The sequence below is a fragment of the Dasypus novemcinctus genome, chromosome 25 (assembly GCF_030445035.2).
Source record: "Dasypus novemcinctus isolate mDasNov1 chromosome 25, mDasNov1.1.hap2, whole genome shotgun sequence".
Lineage (NCBI taxonomy): Eukaryota > Metazoa > Chordata > Mammalia > Cingulata > Dasypodidae > Dasypus > Dasypus novemcinctus.
The window spans coordinates 5,577,850-5,597,759 of record NC_080697.1 but is presented as its reverse complement, the minus strand read 5'-3'; the positions used below and the strand labels follow the sequence as shown (position 1 = coordinate 5,597,759).

General features: G+C 40.9%; 1 protein-coding gene across 1 annotated transcript in view; it reads left to right on the top strand.

Moving 5' to 3' along the window:
- Positions 1 to 19,910, top strand: part of NBAS (NBAS subunit of NRZ tethering complex) — a 347,044-nt gene that overhangs the window by 114,746 nt on the left and 212,388 nt on the right. Inside the window, exon 22 of the mRNA XM_058288021.1 lies at positions 18,330 to 18,413. Within this exon, the coding sequence (XP_058144004.1) occupies positions 18,330 to 18,413 (84 nt within the window). The remainder of the gene's footprint in view (positions 1 to 18,329; positions 18,414 to 19,910) is intronic.

The window sequence follows — 19,910 nt, the reverse complement described above, 5'->3', positions numbered from 1 at the left end:
GATGCAACTGTGCATAAGAAATTTGAAGTTTGTTCCTTAATATATCAATCTAATGGAACAAGTTTGCATTTTCAGAACAAGCATTAGAACCAACCACCCACTGCAATTAACTAAACTACGGATTTATTTGGACTTCACAAGTTTTTCTATTAATATCCTTTTTCTCTTCCATGATGTAGTCCAGGGTACCATATTACATTTAAACTTAATTTACTTTTGATATTAATATATAGAAATAAACCTTGTTGTTAACATTCTATCAGGCAAGAAATTCTTTGACACTTCTTTATTTATTAGAAAATTAAAATTGACTTTAATATTTACAGTCCTGGATTATCTCTGGAATCAACAAGGGAAGACTGAATTGTATTTATTGTATTTTGGGATATAGCAGTATTTAAAATATTTTATAGTATTTGTGACAATGCTCTGTTCATGGAAATAGAATATCCAGGGCACCTCCTTTTTTTCATCATCTTTAAAAAGCTTTTACTTTAGTAACTTTGATAATTTATTTGCAAATATCCATGTTTAATTAGATTATTTGATGACTATGAAAAGTATGCTATAACATGCAGGTGTACTATATTTGACTGAACCATGAAAATGTTTTCATATATTTCCTTTTTCTTTTCTGAATTTGCCATTGTATGGATTAGTCAAATAATCCATTGTATGGATTAGTCAAATAATTAGCTTATTTGTTGACTTGCTTCTAATCATTCCAATCATTCTCTACTTTGAATTATAGTAATTTATGTGATGAATATACATGTGACATGTGACACACACATACATTTATACATCTGGCTTATCTTTAAGGCCATGTGAAAAATTTTAGGTCATGAGTTGTTTGGGTCACCTACCATGTTTGTTTGGGTCATCCTCATCTTATCCCACTATATACCCAATTCCAAAACTCAGAAATTGATATTTTCCTAGAGCATGAAAAACACTTCCATGTGGCTTCATTTAGAACAATCTTACAAAATAGTATGATAAATTGTATGGCAAACAAATTTGGCAAGAGCATTCCTCCCTGTAATCTGAAGTCCCAAGACCTGTTGTGCTGTGTAAACCTAATTGTGTGTTTGCCCCTGGCTTTTTATCCCCTTGCTAACCTAAATTTTTACTGCTTCTCTTAGGCCTTTCTCCCTTTTTGACTTTCCTTCCCACTTAATAATGCAACAGAAAAATCCAGGATCCCCAGGATTTTCCCATTCCCAGTTTGGGTAAATGTTTTACATCCTTTTCTGTATACTGATACGTCATTGTCACTGACCCAAAACTAGAAGGCTTTTTTGGTGGCCATTTTGGAGGGCATCTTCTTATATTTAGAGGTTGCTAGTTTCTTGTGGCTAATTGTTTATGACCGGACTAATACAAATCTATAACAGTAAATAACTTTATCACACTATATTTAACTAACATATAAATAATCCTGTAAGACACTTTTTCCAACTTCCGGTATAGGCAAGCATGTTTAAACATTGTATTTGTAATAAGACAAATGCTACTAAAAATTAAATTCATATTTTGTAGGCAAAATATATGCATTATTTTAAGGAAATGGTTTGATCTTAGTACATACCCATTTTACTTATTTCTGTAAAGTCTACAATATGTAAAATCTATAAAACAAAAGGTCCATGACATATAAATATTGTGATCACATGACATGATTTTGATATATACTTATGCTGAGAGGCGGTAGCCTGGTATACTTGAAAGAGCACAGCTGTCAACCAGAATCATGTGTCTGTGTCTTAGTCCCATTGCTTGCTAACTCTGTTACTTTTGGGAACATACCTTCTTTAAAATGCAGTTTCTTCATCTGTGAAGTAGGGAAATTGTGGAGATACTGGGATGAGTAAATGATTAAATGACTTAAGGGATACGTCATCTAGCACAGCTCCTAGAACATAATGGTGGTTCAGATATGGTTATGAAGTTGGTGGTCATCGTGGTTATAGCAGCAGCAGCAACAGTAGTCATTTTTTTGTAGGTGTTGTAGGAATGTCATTATCGGTATTACTTGTTTTCAGGCACTTAAGTAGGTTTTCAAAAGACTTATGAATAAGCAGAATGCAAAAATGGTAAGCGAGAATATTCCTCCCTTGTAATAGTGATGCATATATATGTATATATATTTAAACTGGTGCCTAAGTTCTTATTTTTTTAACTAATCAATTTTATTGATACATATTAATAAAGCATAAATCCAACAAAGTATACAATCACTGGCATTTGGTATAATCACATAGTTGTGCATTTATCACTTCAGTCATTAGTAGAGCATTTCGATTATTCCAATAATAATAATAGAAAACAAAAATGATAAAACTCATTATCTCTCAGTCTCTTTATGCTTCTGCTGCCATACATAGCTGCTATTTTGTTTCCATCTCTCTAATTTATTTGTATTTCTGTTTTGTAAAAAACACTCTTAGATATGTAACATACCTGTACTTGTATTTTCCATGAAGTTTTACTATGCTGTATGGTCCCATGCTGCATTTACTAGTATCCAGAAGCTCTCCTGGTACCTTCTTCTAGTCACTTCACCCAAGAGAACCAGTAGCCTGGCTTTTAACATGACAAATTAATTGCAGCTGGTAAACAAATGGGGTGGGTTTTTGAAGACTATTTTAGCTAAACTCTGGAAGAGCACACAGAAGTATTTGTAACTTTCAAGAGACATCAGATTATTTCTCTTCCTTTTCTAATGTTTTGAGTTTTTACATTTAAAGTCTTTTTTTGGCCCAGTGAGCCCCTCCCCCGAGCCCCAGACTCCCTCAAACGCGCTGTGTGCGGGTATTTGGACCCAGTGTGCTGGGAAGTGCCCCAACTGCAAACTCCGGACTGCGCCTATGATCACTGGAGAAGGACAGGATGAGCTCCGGACGGCGGGGACTGGCTTCCGGCTGGCGTGGGGAACACACTCCAACTGTCTATATAGATGGCAGTTACAGAAATAATGGAAGAGATGGTCCAAGAGCAGGACTTGGAGTTCACTGGGGACCTGACCATCCTCTAAATGTCAGTGAGAGAGTTTCTGGATGGCAGACAAACCAAAGTGCTGAACTGAAGGCAGCCCATAGAGCAATTGAACAAGCAAGGAGCCAAAACCTGGACAAACTCATCATTAAAATGGACAGCAAGTTTGTCATCAGAGGTATTTTAGAATGGATGCCTACCTGGAAAGAAAATGGATGGAAAACAGTCTCTGGAAGAGATGTTGTCAATAGAAGTGATTTTGAGAGGATTGATCATGCTTCCCGAGGAATGGATATTCAGTGGGATTATGTTCCTGGTCATAGTGGCATCGAAGGCAATGAAACTGCTAATAGATTGGCCACAGAAGGAGCTAGAGAATACAGAAAATAAGGCAATTTTCATCTTAGGAGTTAGCTGTCATCTAGGAGCTTTATCTACTGGTGCCAGTTCTTAACATCCTCCCAAGAGCATCTCACTCTTATTTGTTTCTACCTTTTTTTTTTTTTTAACCACTGATAAGTACTAATCTCCTTATCAAGTACAATACTCCTTATTAAGTACAAGGAGTATAATATAATAAAGCAGACTTCTTGTTTCATGAAAAAAAAAAGTATTTTTTGGACAGTATAGAGTTGGATATTCTTTTTTTTTTCAAATATCCAAACTGGCAGTCTCTGCCTTTTAATTGACATACATAGACCATTTATATTTATTTAATGTGTGGTTCGATATGGTTCATTCCTGAAAATTAGATCTGGGTCTTTTTTATTTTCTATGCTTCACCTTATCATGTTCCTTGATGGTATTTCTTGGACTTTTAATAAAATGATATTCTTCTGGTTATGGGTATATTTTCCTGCTTATTTTCATACCTGGTAATTTTTGATTGAGTACCAGACATTGTGAATTATACTTGGTTGGTTTGCGTGTTAGGCATTTTTTATTACTAAATATATTTTTAAGCTTTGTCCTGGCTTGCAGTGTTATTTGGGAACTTTGATCTCTTTAAGATTTAATTTTAACTTTGAAATGTGGATCCAGAGTAGCCTTTAGTCTAGTACTTTTTTGCTCCATTACCAAGGCAGTATTTTGAGCACTCATCTGATGCCCATGAATTATGAGCTTCCATTCAGGCTAGTGAAGAACAAACTCTTCCTGGCCAGTGTGAGGCTCAGGGATGTGCTTTCTGCTCCTTCTGTGTCCCCCCTTGCTTGGTTTCCTCATATGTATGCTCTGATCAGGGCTCAGCCAACAACTCAAGGTAAACTCTCTTGAGTCTTTGGAGCTCTCTCCTTGTGCAGAATCTCCCTTCTCTGGTTCGTTGTCCTGGAAATTCTGGCTGTTCTGGCTTGTTTGGGTTCCTCCCTGTGCTGCTGCCTACAGACCCTCGTCAGGTGGTGACCTCTGGGACTTGGTAGGTCTTACCTTGTCAGGTGTCCTCTCAGCATTGCTGTTCTATGCTGCTGTTGTCCTGCTGTTTCATGTTTGTCTGGTTTTCTTTAGTCACTTGAATTCTATTCATGTTGTTTCATCATTTTTTAAAAAAGGAGTTTCATTGAGATATGTTCATATACCATACAGTCTTTCCAAAGTGTGCAGTCAGTGCTTTTCACTTAATCACAGTGTAGCACATTCATCACCACAAAATATTTTAGAACAATTTCATTACTCCGAAAGGAAAAATTCCACTCTCTTTAGCAGCCACCTCTCAATCCCTCTATCTTTCCACAGCCCTATGTAACCACTAATCTAATTCCATCTTTATAAATTGATTTATGTTTACATTTTATATAAATGGAATCATATAATATGTAGTACTTGGTGTCTGTTTTTTTTCACTTAGCACAAGTTTTCTTTTTTTCTTTATTTTCCCTGATATTAAAATCTTGTATCATTAACCTACATTCATTCAGTTTCAAAGAAAAACAGCCTGATATATGTGGTATTACCCATATTCATATTTGACCTGTGGTTTTACTGTCCTATACAGTCCGTTGTTACATTTTTTAACTTTCCTTCTAGTAATGTACATACCTTAGACTTCCCCTTTTAGCCACTGTCGTATCTATATGGTAGCACTGCTAGTTACAAATACTATGTTGTGCTTTCACCTTTTCTATTAATTTCCAAAGATTAACAAACAACCTTTTTCCAGTTCTGTACAGGTTAACCCTCAGCTTTCTATCTCTAACCTCATTCTATTTTCTCGTAACCCATATTCTAGTTGTTAACTCTATGAGTTTATACAATGCATTTAGTTTATAGTAGTGTGATCATACAGTATTTGTCCTTTTGTGTCTGGCTTCCTTCACTCAACCTAATGTCCTCCAGGTTCATCCGTGTTGACTATGCTTTACAACTTCATTTCGTCTTACAGCTGCATAATATTCCATTGTGTGTCTACACCATAGTTTATCTATTCATTGGTTGATGGGCACCTGTGTGTTGTTTCAGTCTTTTTGCACTCATGAATAACGCTGCTATGTACATCGGTGTGCAGATATCTGTTCATTTGTCTGCTCTCAGTTCTACTGGATATATACCTAGTAATGGTATTATCAGGTCCCATGGCAAGTCTATATTCCACTTCCTTAGGAACTGCCAAACAGTCCTCCACAGTGGCTGTACCATTCTACATTCCCACCAACAGTGGATAAGCGTTCCTATCTCTCCACATCCTGGTCTTTTTAATAATTGGCCATTCTGTTAATAATAGGTGTGAAATGATATCTCATTGTATTTTTTTTTTTAAAGATTTATTTATTTATTTAATTTCCCCCCCTCCCCTGGTTGTCTCTTCTTGGTGTCTATTTGCTGCGTCTTGTTTCTTTGTCTGCTTCTGTTGTCGTCAGCGGCTCAGGAAGTGTGGGCGGTGCCATTCCTGGGCAGGCTGCACTTTCTTTTTACGCTGGGCAGCTTTCCTCACGGCCGCACTCCTTCCACGCGGGGGACACCCTTGCGTGGCACGGCACTCCTTGCGCGCATCAGCACTGCGCATGGGCCAGCTCCACACGGGTCAAGGTAAGGCCCGGGTTTGAACCGCGGACCTCCCATATGGTAGACGGACGCCCTAACCACTGGGCCAAAGTCTGTTTCCCTCATTGTATTTTCGATTTGCATTTCCCTAATCACTAGTTATATTGAACAGTTTTTCATGTAGTTTTTTTACCATTTGTATTTCTACTTTGGACAAATGTCTATTCAAGTCTTTTGCCCATTTTGCAATCAGGTCATTTGTCTTTTTATTGTTGAGTTGTAGCATCTCTTTATATATCATGGATATTAAACCCTTATTGGACGTTTGATTTCCAAATATTTTCTCCCATTGAGTCAGCTGCCTTTTCACCCTTTTGATAGTGTTCTTTGAGGTACAAAAGTGTTTAATTTTGAGAACATCCCAATTATCTTTTTTTTCTTTTGTTGCTTCTGTTTTGGGTGTAAGATCCAAGAAATTACTACCTACCTCAGGGTCTTGAAGATGCGTTCTTCATTTTCTTCTAGTTGTTTTATGTAGCTTTTATATGTAGGTCTCTGGTCCATTATGAGTTGATTCTTATATAGGGAGTGAGATAGGGGAACTTTTTCATTCTTTTGGTTATGGATATCTGATTCTCCCAGCACCGTTTGTTGAAGAGACTGTTTTGTCCCATTAACATGAACTGTCAGAAACAATTGGCTGTAGGGGGTGAGGGTTTATATCTGGACTCTCAATTCTATTCCACTGATCAATGTCTGTCTTTATGCCAATACCATGCTGTTTTGTTTTTTTTTAAAAAAAGATTTATTTATTTATTTATTTTCCCCCCCTCCCCCGGTTGTCTGTTCTCTGTGTCTATTTGCTATGTCTTGTTTCTTTGTCCGCTTCTGTTGTCCTTAGCGGCACAGGAAGTGTGGGCGGTGCCATTCCTGGGCAGGCTGCACTTTCTTTCGCGCTGGGCGGCTTTCCTTACGTGGTGCACTCCTTGCGTGTGGGGCTCCCCTATGCAGGGGACACCCCTATGCAGGGGATACCCCTGCGTGGCAGGGCACTCCTTGTGCGCATCAGCACTGCGCATGGGCCAGCTCCACACGGGTCAAGGAGGCCCGGGGTTTGACCCGCGGACCTCCCATGTGGTAGACGGACGCTCTAACCACTGGGCCAAGTCCGTTTCCCAATACCATGCTGTTTTGACATAGATATTTATGACTGTTATTTCTTCCTGGTGAATTGTCCCTTTTATCAATATATAATGGCCTTCTATATATCTCTTACAACTTTTTTCCATTTAAAGTTTGTTTTGTCCAATATTAGTAGAGCTACCCCTGCTCCTTTTTGGTTACTATTTGCATGGAGTATCTTTTTCTAACCTTTAACCTTCAGCCAGTTTGTATTCCTTTGTCTAAGGTGCATCTTATGTAGGCAGCATGTGAATGGCTCATTTTTGTGTTTTTTTTGGATTTTATTTTATTAATTTATTTCTCCCCACCCCCTCGTTGTTTGTACTTGTATCTTTTCAACTTCCTTGTTTCTTTAGGTGGCACTGGGAACTGAACCTGGGGCTTCTGAAATGTGAGGGAGGTGCCAAATCACTTGAAACACCTCCATTCCCTGCTTTGTTGTGTCTCTCATTGTACTTCTTATCTCTCTTGTTGCATCAGCTTGCCGCACTTGCATGTTGAACCAGCTCTCTGTCTTGCTTGTCCTCTTTAGCAGGCACTGGGACCCTCCACTCCCTGCTTTGTTGTGTCTTTCATTACGTTTTTCTTCATGTGTCTCTTGTTGCGTCAGCTTGCTGTATCTGCCTGTTGCGCCAGCTCACTGTCTTCCTTAGGGGGCACTGGTAACCGAGCCAGGGACCTTCCATGTGGTAGGTGGGAGCTCAGTTGCTTGAGCTGTGGTTCATGTGTTTTTATCAATTCTGTTAAACTATATCTTTTTTTTTTTTAATTTATTTTTTATTTATTTCTCTCCCTTCCTTCCCCCCCGCCCCCAGTTGTCTGGTCTCTCTGTCCGTTTTGCTGCGTGTTCTTGTTTTTGTCTGCTTCTGTTGTTGTCAGCGGCATGGGAATCGTCAGCTCTCCATGTGTGTGGTGCCATTCCTGGGCAGTCTACACTTTCTTTCGCACTGGGCGGCTCTCCTTACGGGGCGCACTCCTTGAGAGTAGGGCTCCCCTACGTGGGGGGCACCCCTGCGTGGCACGGCACTCCTTGCGCGCATCAGCACTGCGCACGGGCCAGCTCCGCACGGGTAAGGAGGGCCTGGGGATTGAACCGCGGACCTCCCATCTGGTAGGTGACGCCCTATCCATTGGGCCAAGTCCGCTTCCCTAACATGTATCTTTTGACTGGGGAGTTTAATCCATTCACATTCAAGGATATTACTGTAAATGCATTATTTATTTCCACCATTTTATTCTTTAACAGAGCTTCCTGTGAGCTGTTATTTTTCTATTCAGGGTTTTAAATTTTCCTTTGTGCTTGCTCAGTGTGTTCTTGATGTCTCTTATCTCTTTAGCCTTATTGTCACAGAACTTATTTTTCTTTTAATTTAAAGGTTTATTTTTTATTTATATCTCCCCCCCCCAACTGTCTGCTCTCTGTGTCCATTCTCTGTGTTCTTCTGTGACCGCTTCTATCCTTATCAGTGGCACTGGGAATCTGTGTTTCTTTTTGTTGCGTCATCTTCTTGTGTCAGCTCTCCATGTGTGCGGCACCACTCCTGGGTGGACTGCTCTTTCTCTTGCGCTGGGCGGCTCTCCTTACGGGGCGCACTCCTTGCGCGTGGGGCTTCTCAACGTGCGGGACACCCTTGCATGGCACGGCACTCCTTGCGCGCAATCAGCACTGCGTGTGGGCCAGCTCCACACTGCTCAAGGAGGCCGGGGTTTGAACTACGGACCTCCCATGTGTTAGGCAGACTCCCTGTCCATTGGGCCAAATCCGCTTCCCTGAACTCATTTTGAATTTGGAAATTTGTATGAATCTAGTTGATTAGTTGTCTCAAATCCTGGGTCTTTTCTTGGGCTTTGATATATTCCTTTGTTTGGTCTATTTCTTCCATCTTATTAGTATGGCTTGTGAGGTTTTGCTGGTATCTAGGCATCTGATTAGGATGGTGGTTTACTCTGATGCTCAGTTTCTCTCTCTTGCGTTGGGATTTAGTGGTGAGGGACTGTGTTACTGCTGTTCTTTGATTCAGACTGTTCAGGTCTGTTGATTCAGACTGTTCTAGGTCTTTAGGATTGTCCCTGTTGGTTGCTTAAATCTGGGCCCTGGACCAGTAGTTGACTGCAGCCTGCTTCCAAGGGCCTTGGGGAGTGAGGCTGGAAAGGCTGGAAAAGTCCCTTATTTACTTTTAATTTCCTCACGTGCACGTCCTTGACTGGCCAGCAGATGGCGTCTCTGGCTGCCCTCTCACGTCCAAGCCTGGTGGGAGGGTGTTTGCTGCAACAAGGCCGGGATCCTTGTGACTGAGGATCCTGCCTGGAGGCCAAGAGCCTCACAGTCCAGACTTCCTTGGAGTCTGTTCTCCAGCCCCTCGTCCTCTTGCCACAGGGGACTCCCCTCCGTGTCCTCAACAGCTGGTCCTGGTCAGCAGGGAGGCTGTTTGAGGGTTTGGATCCCATTAGCCCCTTGCCAGCTCCCAGGGCAAACAGCCCCCCCCAGCTGGCCTGGAAGTGCTCCTGGGACACAGCGACCAAACCGGGTGGCCAAAAGCTCAGCCAGCCCCAGGCTGCTCCCTGTCTCCCCAGTGTGCTGGGAGGCGGCCCCCTGTGACCCCTTCCTCTGTAGCCACTGGCTTGAGGCTGGAGAATTCAAAATTGTGGGGGAAGGCGCTGGCGGCTGGGCCGCAGCTTCTACTCCTGGCCTTCCCATGGCGATTCTTTTCCTGTGTCCTTGTCCTCTGGGTGGTGTCCAGCCTTCCCCTTCTGTCCTAAACCCTGGAACGTTTTTTTCCAGACCATTTCTGCCTGGGATCTAGCTATTTTTCTGAGAGAAGAAGAGATTCCTGTTTTCTAATCTGCCATCTTCCTGAAAGTCCTCACCTGTTTAATTTTTTAAATTAGTTTTTTCTGAGCCGATCCTCCTTTGGTTAATCGGCTTTCTTTAGTTTTGTTCATCTCACTAATGGAGTTACTGTCTCTACTGTTAATGAAGGTATGAATTTCTAATGAGTTAAAGACTTCCCTTAATCTGAAAATTACAGAAAGTGACTTAGAAATGTATGTATTGGCAGTATTGATTTGGTTCTTTTTCATTATGGAAGATTTGGAGTCTGTTTTATTCCAGAGTCAGTTCCCTCATCACCTTCTGTACTGCCTGTGTATCTGTGCCTGGCAATAGCAGAGTATTTTGATATTAGCTGAAATACAGTATGCTTTAAAATACCGTTTCCCCGTCACTGCTAAAGGCCAGGACACAAAGCTGCAGTGTGTTCTATATCCGGAGATGTTCCTTCTCCCTGTTGCCATGCCCGAGGGCCTCTGCCAGCTGGGTGTGCTTTAGAAGTTTTATTTCACCCATTGTATTAGTCAGCCAAAGGGTGCCAAAGCGTAGTACCAGACACCTGCTGGCTTTTATAAAGGGTATTTACTTGGGGTAAAAGCTTACAGTTACAAGGCCCTGAAGAGTTCAGTTCAGGGCTGCTTTTTCACCAAAGTCAGTTGCCCGGTGTTGAGGCAAGACGGCTGCTGGTCCCTGCCTGGTTTCTCCTTCCCCTTTGGGCCTCCTCTTCCTCTTGAGGCACCATGGGCCCAGCTTAGTCGTGATTCAGCTGTGGGCTAGCACAGAGCTTATCTCTCAAGGCTTCCTGTATCGGTCTCGGCCTTTCCCAAGGTCAGCTGTGAACTGTCATCTCCCTTCCCAGGCCCCAAATGGCAGAGCTCTCTTTCTTCCCATGTGTTTCTTGAGTGATTGTCTGTTTATATTGGCCCACCTATAACAGAGGCTCAACCAGAGTCATGCCTTACTGATGTGGTTGAATCAAAGTCCTAATCTAACAGGTAATTAGATCAAGGACATCTCAGTTGAATCTAATGCAATTGAAGGGTATCACACCAGAGGAATAGGTTAGTTTACAAACATAATCTTTGTCTTTTGGGATTCACAAAAATAATCTGAAACTGTTGCACCCATTTTAAGACCCTGTATTCCCTAGATGCAGTATTTGCCAATTTGAACATCATAAAAAAATAAAAAGTAAAACAAAGATATGCATTTATAAAATTTATTATATGTGGAACACCAAATGCTTAATGTGAAACATACTACATAGATTTTTTTGAGGTGTTTCCCCACCCGTGTTAGCTGTTTCACTTTATTCTTGTTAAAATGTAAGACCATTGAATCTGGGTTTGAAGATGCCTTTCTTTCCAGGTAATTTTCCTTGTAGCAAGCATAGATATTCTGGATGGTCTGAGGTTTTTCAGTGTTTCTTGTTCAATATTACAGGTGTCTATGCAGGAGGCAGGTGGTGGTGATGTCGGGGATGGTGGCAATGATGGTAGTGCTGGTGGAGGAGGTGGAGGAGGTGGAGATGGGGCTGGAGGTGGTGGTGATGTCAGCGGCAGTTGTTATATTGGTAGTGGTGATGGTAATGGTTGTGGAGGTGGAGGCGGTAGTGGTTGTGGAAGTGGTGGAAGTGGTGGATTTGGTGGGTGTGATGATGGGGGTGGTGGTGGTAGAAATGGTGGTGGAGGAAGTGGAGGAAGTAATGAAGATGGGGCTGGAGGCGGTGGTGATGTCAGCAGCAGCTGTGGTAATATTGGTAGTGGTGATGGTGATGGTTGTGAGGGTGGAGGTGATGGAGGTGGTGGTGTATTTGGTGGGTATGATGGAAGTGGTGGTTAGTAGAAATGGTGGAGGTGGTGGAAATGGTGGTGGAAGTGGTAGAGGTGGAGGTGGAGGTGGTGGAGGTGGTGGAGGTGGTGGATTTGGTGGGTGTGATGGTGGGGGTGGAGGTGGTGGATGTGGAAGTGGATGTGGAGGTGGAGGTAGTGGTGGCGGTGGGGTGATGGGGTGGTAGTGGTGGAGGTAGATTTGGTGGATGTGGTGGTGGGAGTGAAGGTGATTATGCTGATGGTGTTACCGGTTGTGGTGGAGAGGGGCATTTTTCATAGTGACTTCCCTACTCATTCTTGGCCCTTTTTTGTTGATTTAGGCTGTGTAGAGCAGCCTTCCTCAGTTATTTAACCCATTTTTCTTGATCATTCTTCAATACTTCTCCATTGGAATTTGTGACTTTCTCTCAAACGACTTCCTTTCTGAAATAATGAAATCATCCTTTGCTTCTGGGCAAAAACTTATTTCTTATTTTCAATCTTGTTTTCAAGCATTTGGGAGAGAGACAGTGCTTTGTGGAAATTGTGGCTTATTTCTATCTCATAAATCAGATTGCACTTTTTTTTATTACTGTTGATTGCATTGGCTAGGTGCCATTTTACTCAGGATGGTGTCAGTGGAGTTTATTGCCATTTTTAGATATTTGCAAACAGGAATTCTTTCATTGAGATGGTGCTATTTATCATAAAGGGTCATATGTATCTTATATATTTCACTACTTACGAAAAACCATCTTGCTGGTATTAATAATTAACGATGACGCGTTTTACGGTGGTCAGTGTTTATTGAACACTTAAACAGGCTGGGTGCTGTTCTGAGAGCTTTGTACGAATCAACTACGTTAATCCTCCCTGAATCCACATGAGAGAAGTACTGTTATTATCCCCATTTCACTGATAAGGAAGTTGAGACCCAGACTGAATAGCTTGAGCACAGTTACACAGCTATGGCCGATTTGATTTCTGGAAGTATCTTCTTTCTTACTGTGGTTGGGAATCCAAGGGCCCCGGTCTCGTCCCTGGGAGCATCCCGGCTCGGGCCAGCGGCGCCTGGTGGCGAGCCCAGGCCAGTGGGAGGAGGGCGAGGCCCCGAGCCTGGGGCAGCTCTGCCGCACTCCACCCTCGAGCCTCGCCGGTCCTGGTAAGGTGCGGGGCATCTCGTTCGCCTCTTGTCTGTCTCTAAGTTATTAAACGATGGGCTTGAACCCCGTTAGCAAGAAGACAGCTCTGAGTGAGGCCATGGATGATTTTTCCCACTGTGCTGTTCTGAGGATGGCTGGCTTTTTGCTTGTTTCCCATTGTGCTTCAGATTAGTTTGACTAATTCAATGATGTTAACCACAGTGTAGGCTCAAATTATAATTTTTTGGCTTTTATTTACCAGAACATTTTCTTCTGTGCTAAATAATAGCAATGTATATATAACTCCACTTCTTAAAACCAGTGCATAAAAGGGGCAATTAGTAATAATACATTGTCTATTTAGTCTTCTGTTTCCAAGGACTAGAAAACAAATAAAAGAACTTTTTGGAAGTTAATTCTTGATAAAATTTCTTTGAAAAAGAACATTTATATTCAGTGTAAGAAATAATTTGTAAGAGAGTTGTTGAACATAATAGAACTTATATTCACACCTTCCCCACTGACAGATAAATGTTACCTTCTAATGAAACCAGCAAAGTTTATTATTTGGAATAAAACAGTGAAAAGGGTTCTAATAATAAGGAATCTGAAAAGTAAGCAAAAGAATCCATTATTTTGTGAGGAGATAATTTAAGTTTACCATGCACTGGCTTTTCTAAATGACTATGATGCATTTAAATGTTAAGACTTCCCAGGCAAAGTGGAAAAAAATAGAAGAAAAAGATGAAATGCATTTTTTGTAAATGCTATTTTGTGTTTATAGAACATTAGGTTCAAAGTGTGTTAGGTTTGTGATTAATCCCACTTTCTGTGGGTCTGTAGGAGGAGCCATATGCCTTTTGTTAGATGTTGGAGTGAGACAATTGATATGCAGAGACCAGCGATTGCAGGCAGGGATTTATTGGGAAGCTTTCCCAACGGAGGGGGTCTGGAGAATACACTTGCGCCTGCCCTGGCAGAGGCAGTCATCAGTGTATGCAGTACATTTGTAGGCGGGAGCACGCCTACAGGGGGCGGTGGGCTAGGGGCAGTAGATTCCAGGGGTGCGGCAGGGGTGGTGAGGTCCTGGGGCTTCTTCATCTGTTCTTGGGAGGAAAGGAGCTGTATCTGGACATGTAGGCCCAGGACGGGGCTGCTCTGTGTCACAGGACGTGGCTCCTTCTGAGTAAACAGCTGGTGGCACTTCCACACTGGGGCAGGTTAGTAATAAACTTGCAGCTTCTGCAAGTCATGGCTATTTGGGTCGGAAACTAGGGATGGGCCCTAGTCCTGTCACTTTTCAGTTTTTTTTTTTCCCATTAGAATTTTACCAAACCTGTTTTTAATTGGCTTATTACATGGGTAATGTTTTAGTTGTGAATAGAATTGACGAAACGGATTTTCTCTAATTTCATTAAGCATTCTATAATTCTTCTTATCTTATGAAAGAATAAGTCAGTAAAATGTAGGCATTTTTTAAAAGGTAAGAAGAACTAGTCAATTATTTTGAAGTGGAAACAAAGATGAGATTTAGGGAAGTATTTATTCTGAAGTTTCTTTCCCCCCTCTAAACTATAATGAGATGACCAACTATCTAGATAGGCCATGTACCTGGTTACTAGTATAGCTTGGCTTTCTTGTCTTACCCTCAGATCTATAGATTCTCTACTAATGTACTTCCTTGATGTATCTTTTTTTTTTATGAAGAAATTCTCCCCTTTCATTGTTGTATTCTCATCTCGATTTTCTGTGATAACCATGAGATCACTTAAAACACACATGTACAAAACCACCTTGCTGTGCTGTCAGTTTTCATCTGAGAAGTATTCTACCTACTACGGCACAAATGTTATCTGGTGGCTCTTAAGTGGGGAGCAGGGGAGTAGCAGAGACAGGGTGGGTTTGTTGTGGATTGGGGCCAGTGAGAGCCTCTTTCTAGAGACAGGAGACCTGCCAGCTAAGAATGTAAGCTCTTGAGTCAGACTGGGTATGTTCAAATTCTCGTTCTATCATTTACTAGCTTTATGAGGATGGGCAAGTTACCTTACACCTCAGTTTTCTCCTTGTAATATCAGGAAGATAGTATCACTCACTCTGTTAGGTTTGTAGCATTGAGTCAGGTTTTGCATGTAAAGAGCATTATACTGTCAGGTCCACAGTGAGAGGTGACTGTTGTTGGGCATGTCTGACCACTATTAGTAGCACTTCTATTAATTTTGTGTAAATTATATATAAAATTATATATATATGCACACACACAGTATTACTGCTAATTATTATAATTGGATTAGTGGTGATCAGCACATTTAGAAATGGCCAGAAAATTGCAGCAAAAATACTTTATTAACCTCAATACTTTTCAGGCCTACCTTTCTCAGTGGATCTCTGAGAAGAGCTTGTCTTTAATTTGTGTTTTGCGGAAAACATTGTTTTAGTTTGCCAAAGGGCTGCCAGTGCAACCAGAAATGGGTTGGGTTTTATAAAGGGGGTTTATTTGGGGTAAAAGCTTACATTTCCAAGGCTGTGAAATTTTCAGATCAAGGCACCATGAGAGGTGCTTTCTCACCAAAGTCAGCTCCTGTTGTCTGGCCATGTGGTGAAGCCCGATGGCCACCAGTCTCTGCCGCAGTCTCTGCCTTCCTGTCCAGAGTCTCCTGACTTCCAGAGCTCAGCTGTGAGCAGCTGGGCAGAGGGCTTGTCTCTTTCCGGGCCTCCTCGCTCAGTCTCGGCGGTTCCCCTTTCTTCCTAGTGGAACTGCAAGCTGTCAGGCATGTGACCTGTCTCCCCTTTGGCCTCAGCTCTTTGAGCCTCTTGGGGACGTCTCTCCTTGCGCTCAGCTGTGGGCGTACCTGGATTACTTTCTCCCATTGCAGGATCAAATATGGTGGCTCCCTTTTCCTGGGGCTCTTACTGTATCAGACCAGCAAGAGGGTGGTCCATCCTGAGTCATGGACGCCTCATTGACATAGTCCAGTCACAAGGATCTCACCCCCAAGGAATGGATGAGTTTCTTTTTGGGATTCAAAAAGAACTTCAGACTGTTACACATATATTTTCTTACCCTTTTCAATTCATTCAAGTCTAACAGAGTTTTACATCTTTCTTTTTTTTTTTTAGGATTTATTTTATTAATTTTTCTTCCCTTACCCCCATTGTTTGCTCTGTGTCCATTTGCTGTGTATTCTGAATATGCTTGCATTATCCTGCAGCACTGGGAAACTGCATCTCCTTTTTGTTGCGTCATCTTGCTGTGTCAGCTCTCCGTGTGTGCAGCGCCACTCCTGGGCAGGTTGTGCTTTTTTCACGCGGGGCGGTTCTCCTTGCGGGGCACACTCCTTGTGCGTGGGGCACCCCTATGTGTGGATGCCCCTCCATGACATGGCACTCCTTACATGGAGCAGCACTGCGCCTGGGCCACCTTACCACATGCGTTAGGAGGCCCTGGGGATCGAACCCTGGACCCTCCATATGGTAGAGAGATACTCTATCAGTTGAGCCATGTCCGCTTCCCTACATCTTTCTTGTCTATAAATTCCAAGTAAGTATTTGGCTTATGGTGTCAAATTATTACTCATCATTTCAGTAATAACTCTTGTATCTTATCTGTACTTTGTATAGAAAATGCAAATCTCAACTTACACTATTTCCCTAAAATTTTTATAGAAAAGTTTATTTGACCATGTCTGCTTTGATTAGAAAATGCACTAGTAATTTGATAAGGATCACTATAATCTGTTCTTGTCGGAAGTTAACATTATCATCTTTATTATATCTAAATGTTACCTGTCTTACTTTTCATTTAAATCATCTGTGATGAAATATTAGTTATTGACGAGGAACAAAATAAAATAGTTTTTTACTTGGTAAGAAATTAAATAGTGTGATTGTGGCATCTATTCTAAATGGTTGTGTTTGATTCAGAAACCTTAAAATGTGAATCAAACATCTTCAAAAATATATCTCTGGTATATAGTTTGTGAGGAAATTATTTAAGAAGCAGGTAAATACTATGTTTTTAAAATATGGTGTAATAAACTTCTCATTATGTCTATGTAATGGAGAACCTTGACTTTGAATCTTTGGCCCACTCCTCTCTGCCCTTCCCTAGACCCTCCCAGAAATGCTGTGCCAGGACATCTCGGGACACTGTGCAACCTTTCTTCTGCTTGTAAACCCACCAGCCATCTCCTGTTACTGGCTACATGAAGTCCAGGCTCTTGAGCAACATAATTTTCAGACCTTTATGAAGTGTTTCTAGTGCAACGCATGTTTCATAACCAGAAAGTGTAAGAAAGTACCAGCACAACCCAATATCAAAACATGCAGTCCTTTTTCTGGGGCCATTATAAATATCAGGAAAATACTACTATTGTTACTCAAAAGTATGAGAGGAAATGTTTTATTGTACTATAAAAGCAAAGCCCTAGAAATATTAAAATAATTTTTTGCCTTTTTTCTTATTTTATATGTTCCAGTTGTTTTCATGGATTCATGGACTGTTAGAGCAAGGAACCTTAGAGAGAATGTTTAAAGTGCTTCACTCCAGAAAGTCTTGTGCCATGGACCGTGTAGCTAGAAGACAGTTGTTTTCCTGTTGTCTCTGCTTCCTGAATTATAGCCTATCACCATACTGTCCTTACCTTGCTTTTCTTTTTTTATTTATTCTTAATTTCATACAATATAGGCTTATCTTTATATTTTTTAGATTCCCCTGTCATCTTCTAATATATTCCAACTTGCAAAAACCATTTTTTTTACTTGCTATATTACCTGTCTTCTAGATCTGTGTTTTCGATCTAGTAGACACTAGCCCATGTTACTGTTTCAGGTTTGATCTGAATTAATTAAAATAAAATAAATAAAAATCCCTTTTCTTAGTAGGAGTTTCCACATTTTAAGTGTTTATTAGGTATGTAGTGGTTACTGTATTGATAGGAGCGATATAGAACATTTCTATGACCATAGGACATCCTTTTGAACAGCACTGCTCTAGACTGTAAGTCTTTTGATGGTATAGCACCACTTATGGTGGTATGTGAGCTCTAGTGCACACAGCATAGGTTCTTGGTGAATGTTTTCAGAACATGTGAAAGAACACATACCCGTACCATCTTCCAGTTGATTATGAAAATTTTTGTTTTGAATTCTTCTTGTCTTTTTGAAATATTTTATGATGGAAGGGAGGTCAGCAATTTGATACTTTCCTTTCATTTAATTAACTATATGCAATATGTATTGTGCTGTTTCATGTACTATAAATAGGAATCTTTGAGATTAAGGTTACAGAGAGATGCTTTTTGTATTTTAATCTTTGCATAGCAAATCATTGAGAAGATTATTTATATTACCTGCAGTTTATATTAACTGCTTATGTATTTTTTTAAATTTAAGTTCTAATGGTGACTCCTTGATGATCATTCCTTGGCACGAACAAAAACACCGGGATAAAGACTGGAGTGAAGAGTTGGAGTGCAAGTAAGTGCGAGATGGATGACTAGTTGGCCCAAAAGAAGTATGCTTTCTTGCTTGGTGGTGGTCTCTGACTTAGAAAGTTGAGCAAAGATTTTAAATTAAACAGTCTTCACTCAGTCATGTTAATTTTTTAATGGAAAAAATACTATAATGCTATGAAGGAATTATTTTAAAAAGATCCTCATATAACACCTCTTCATTTTTAAGTATTCCCTTTTAGTCTTTGACCTTTGGAAAGTATTTTTCATAGGTGTAATCATGCTATGAATGTAGTTCTGTTCTTGATCTCATTGCAGCTTTCATTTTTATGATATTTAACCTTAGATAGCTGCAGAATTTTGAGGCAGTAAGGACACAGATGGGTGGTGGGAGGTGCATTTGGGCTGGAAGTCCACAGGAGGAGCTTTTGCACCCCGTCCTCCCTGACTTCTCAAAGTCAGACACTTACTGTATTCTCGTCTCTTCTTCCGTATTTTCCCACTTGAAACCAGAGGTGTATTTCCTGGTCTCATGAATTGAGCCAGTGAGCATCCAGACTGAGCTGGAGAGCCTCCAGATCTCTGGACCTCAGGCACAGTGTAAGGTGACGTTAGGACTGTAAGTAGAGGTGTTCCATGAAAATCAGAGTCCTGGATGCTAAAACTCTAATCCCGTGTCCCTCTTCCTGGTCCTAGAATGCAGGCTGCTTGTAGGCACATGCTCCCTAAGTAAGTACAAGTTAGGATAATTACTTTCTGGAGAAATGGAATAACCTCTAAGAAGTGGTCTCTAGATCCGGAGGTTTGGGTCTAAATTTCAGTGTGCTACCTACCGGGTTATAGTGAAGCCCACCAGTTAGCAATATGTCCTGCCATGTTCACAGCTTCCTGGGCATCTGAAGATTGACTTTAGCAGGTAGAACAAATGAACAGGAAATGCAAAACAGAAAAGTGACTGAAAAAGAAAACACACACAGAAGAAGGAAAACTTCAAAAATTACAAATAATATTGCCTGAGAGATAAGGGAAGATAGTATACACATGAGATGATAATTGGATATTATAAGATAGGAACACATTATTAAACAAATTTTAGAAAATGAAAAAAATACAATAGGTTGGTATACAAAAATTAAGAGTTGAAAGGCAAGGAACTTTCCTAGAAAGTAGAACAAACACAGATCTGGAAAATAAGAGAACAAACAGGAAAAACCAGTGTAGTATTCAAACTCTTGGCACCCCAGAAAACACAACATGGATGACAATGAAAGGGAAGAAATTATAAGAACTAATTCCATACTGTTACCTAGAGTTGAGGACTATGCATTCCAGGTTGAAATGAATGCCCTCTTCACCGAAACATGGCACTGTGACCCTCCTGAAGATCAGGAACCTGGCCTTCCAAGGAGAAAGCACAGCACCAAAAATGATCTGGACTCTGAATGACCTTGGACATCTCAAGAATACTCCAGAAGCTAGAAGGCACTGGGCCAGCCCTTTTCAAAAGTTTGAGGGGAAATAT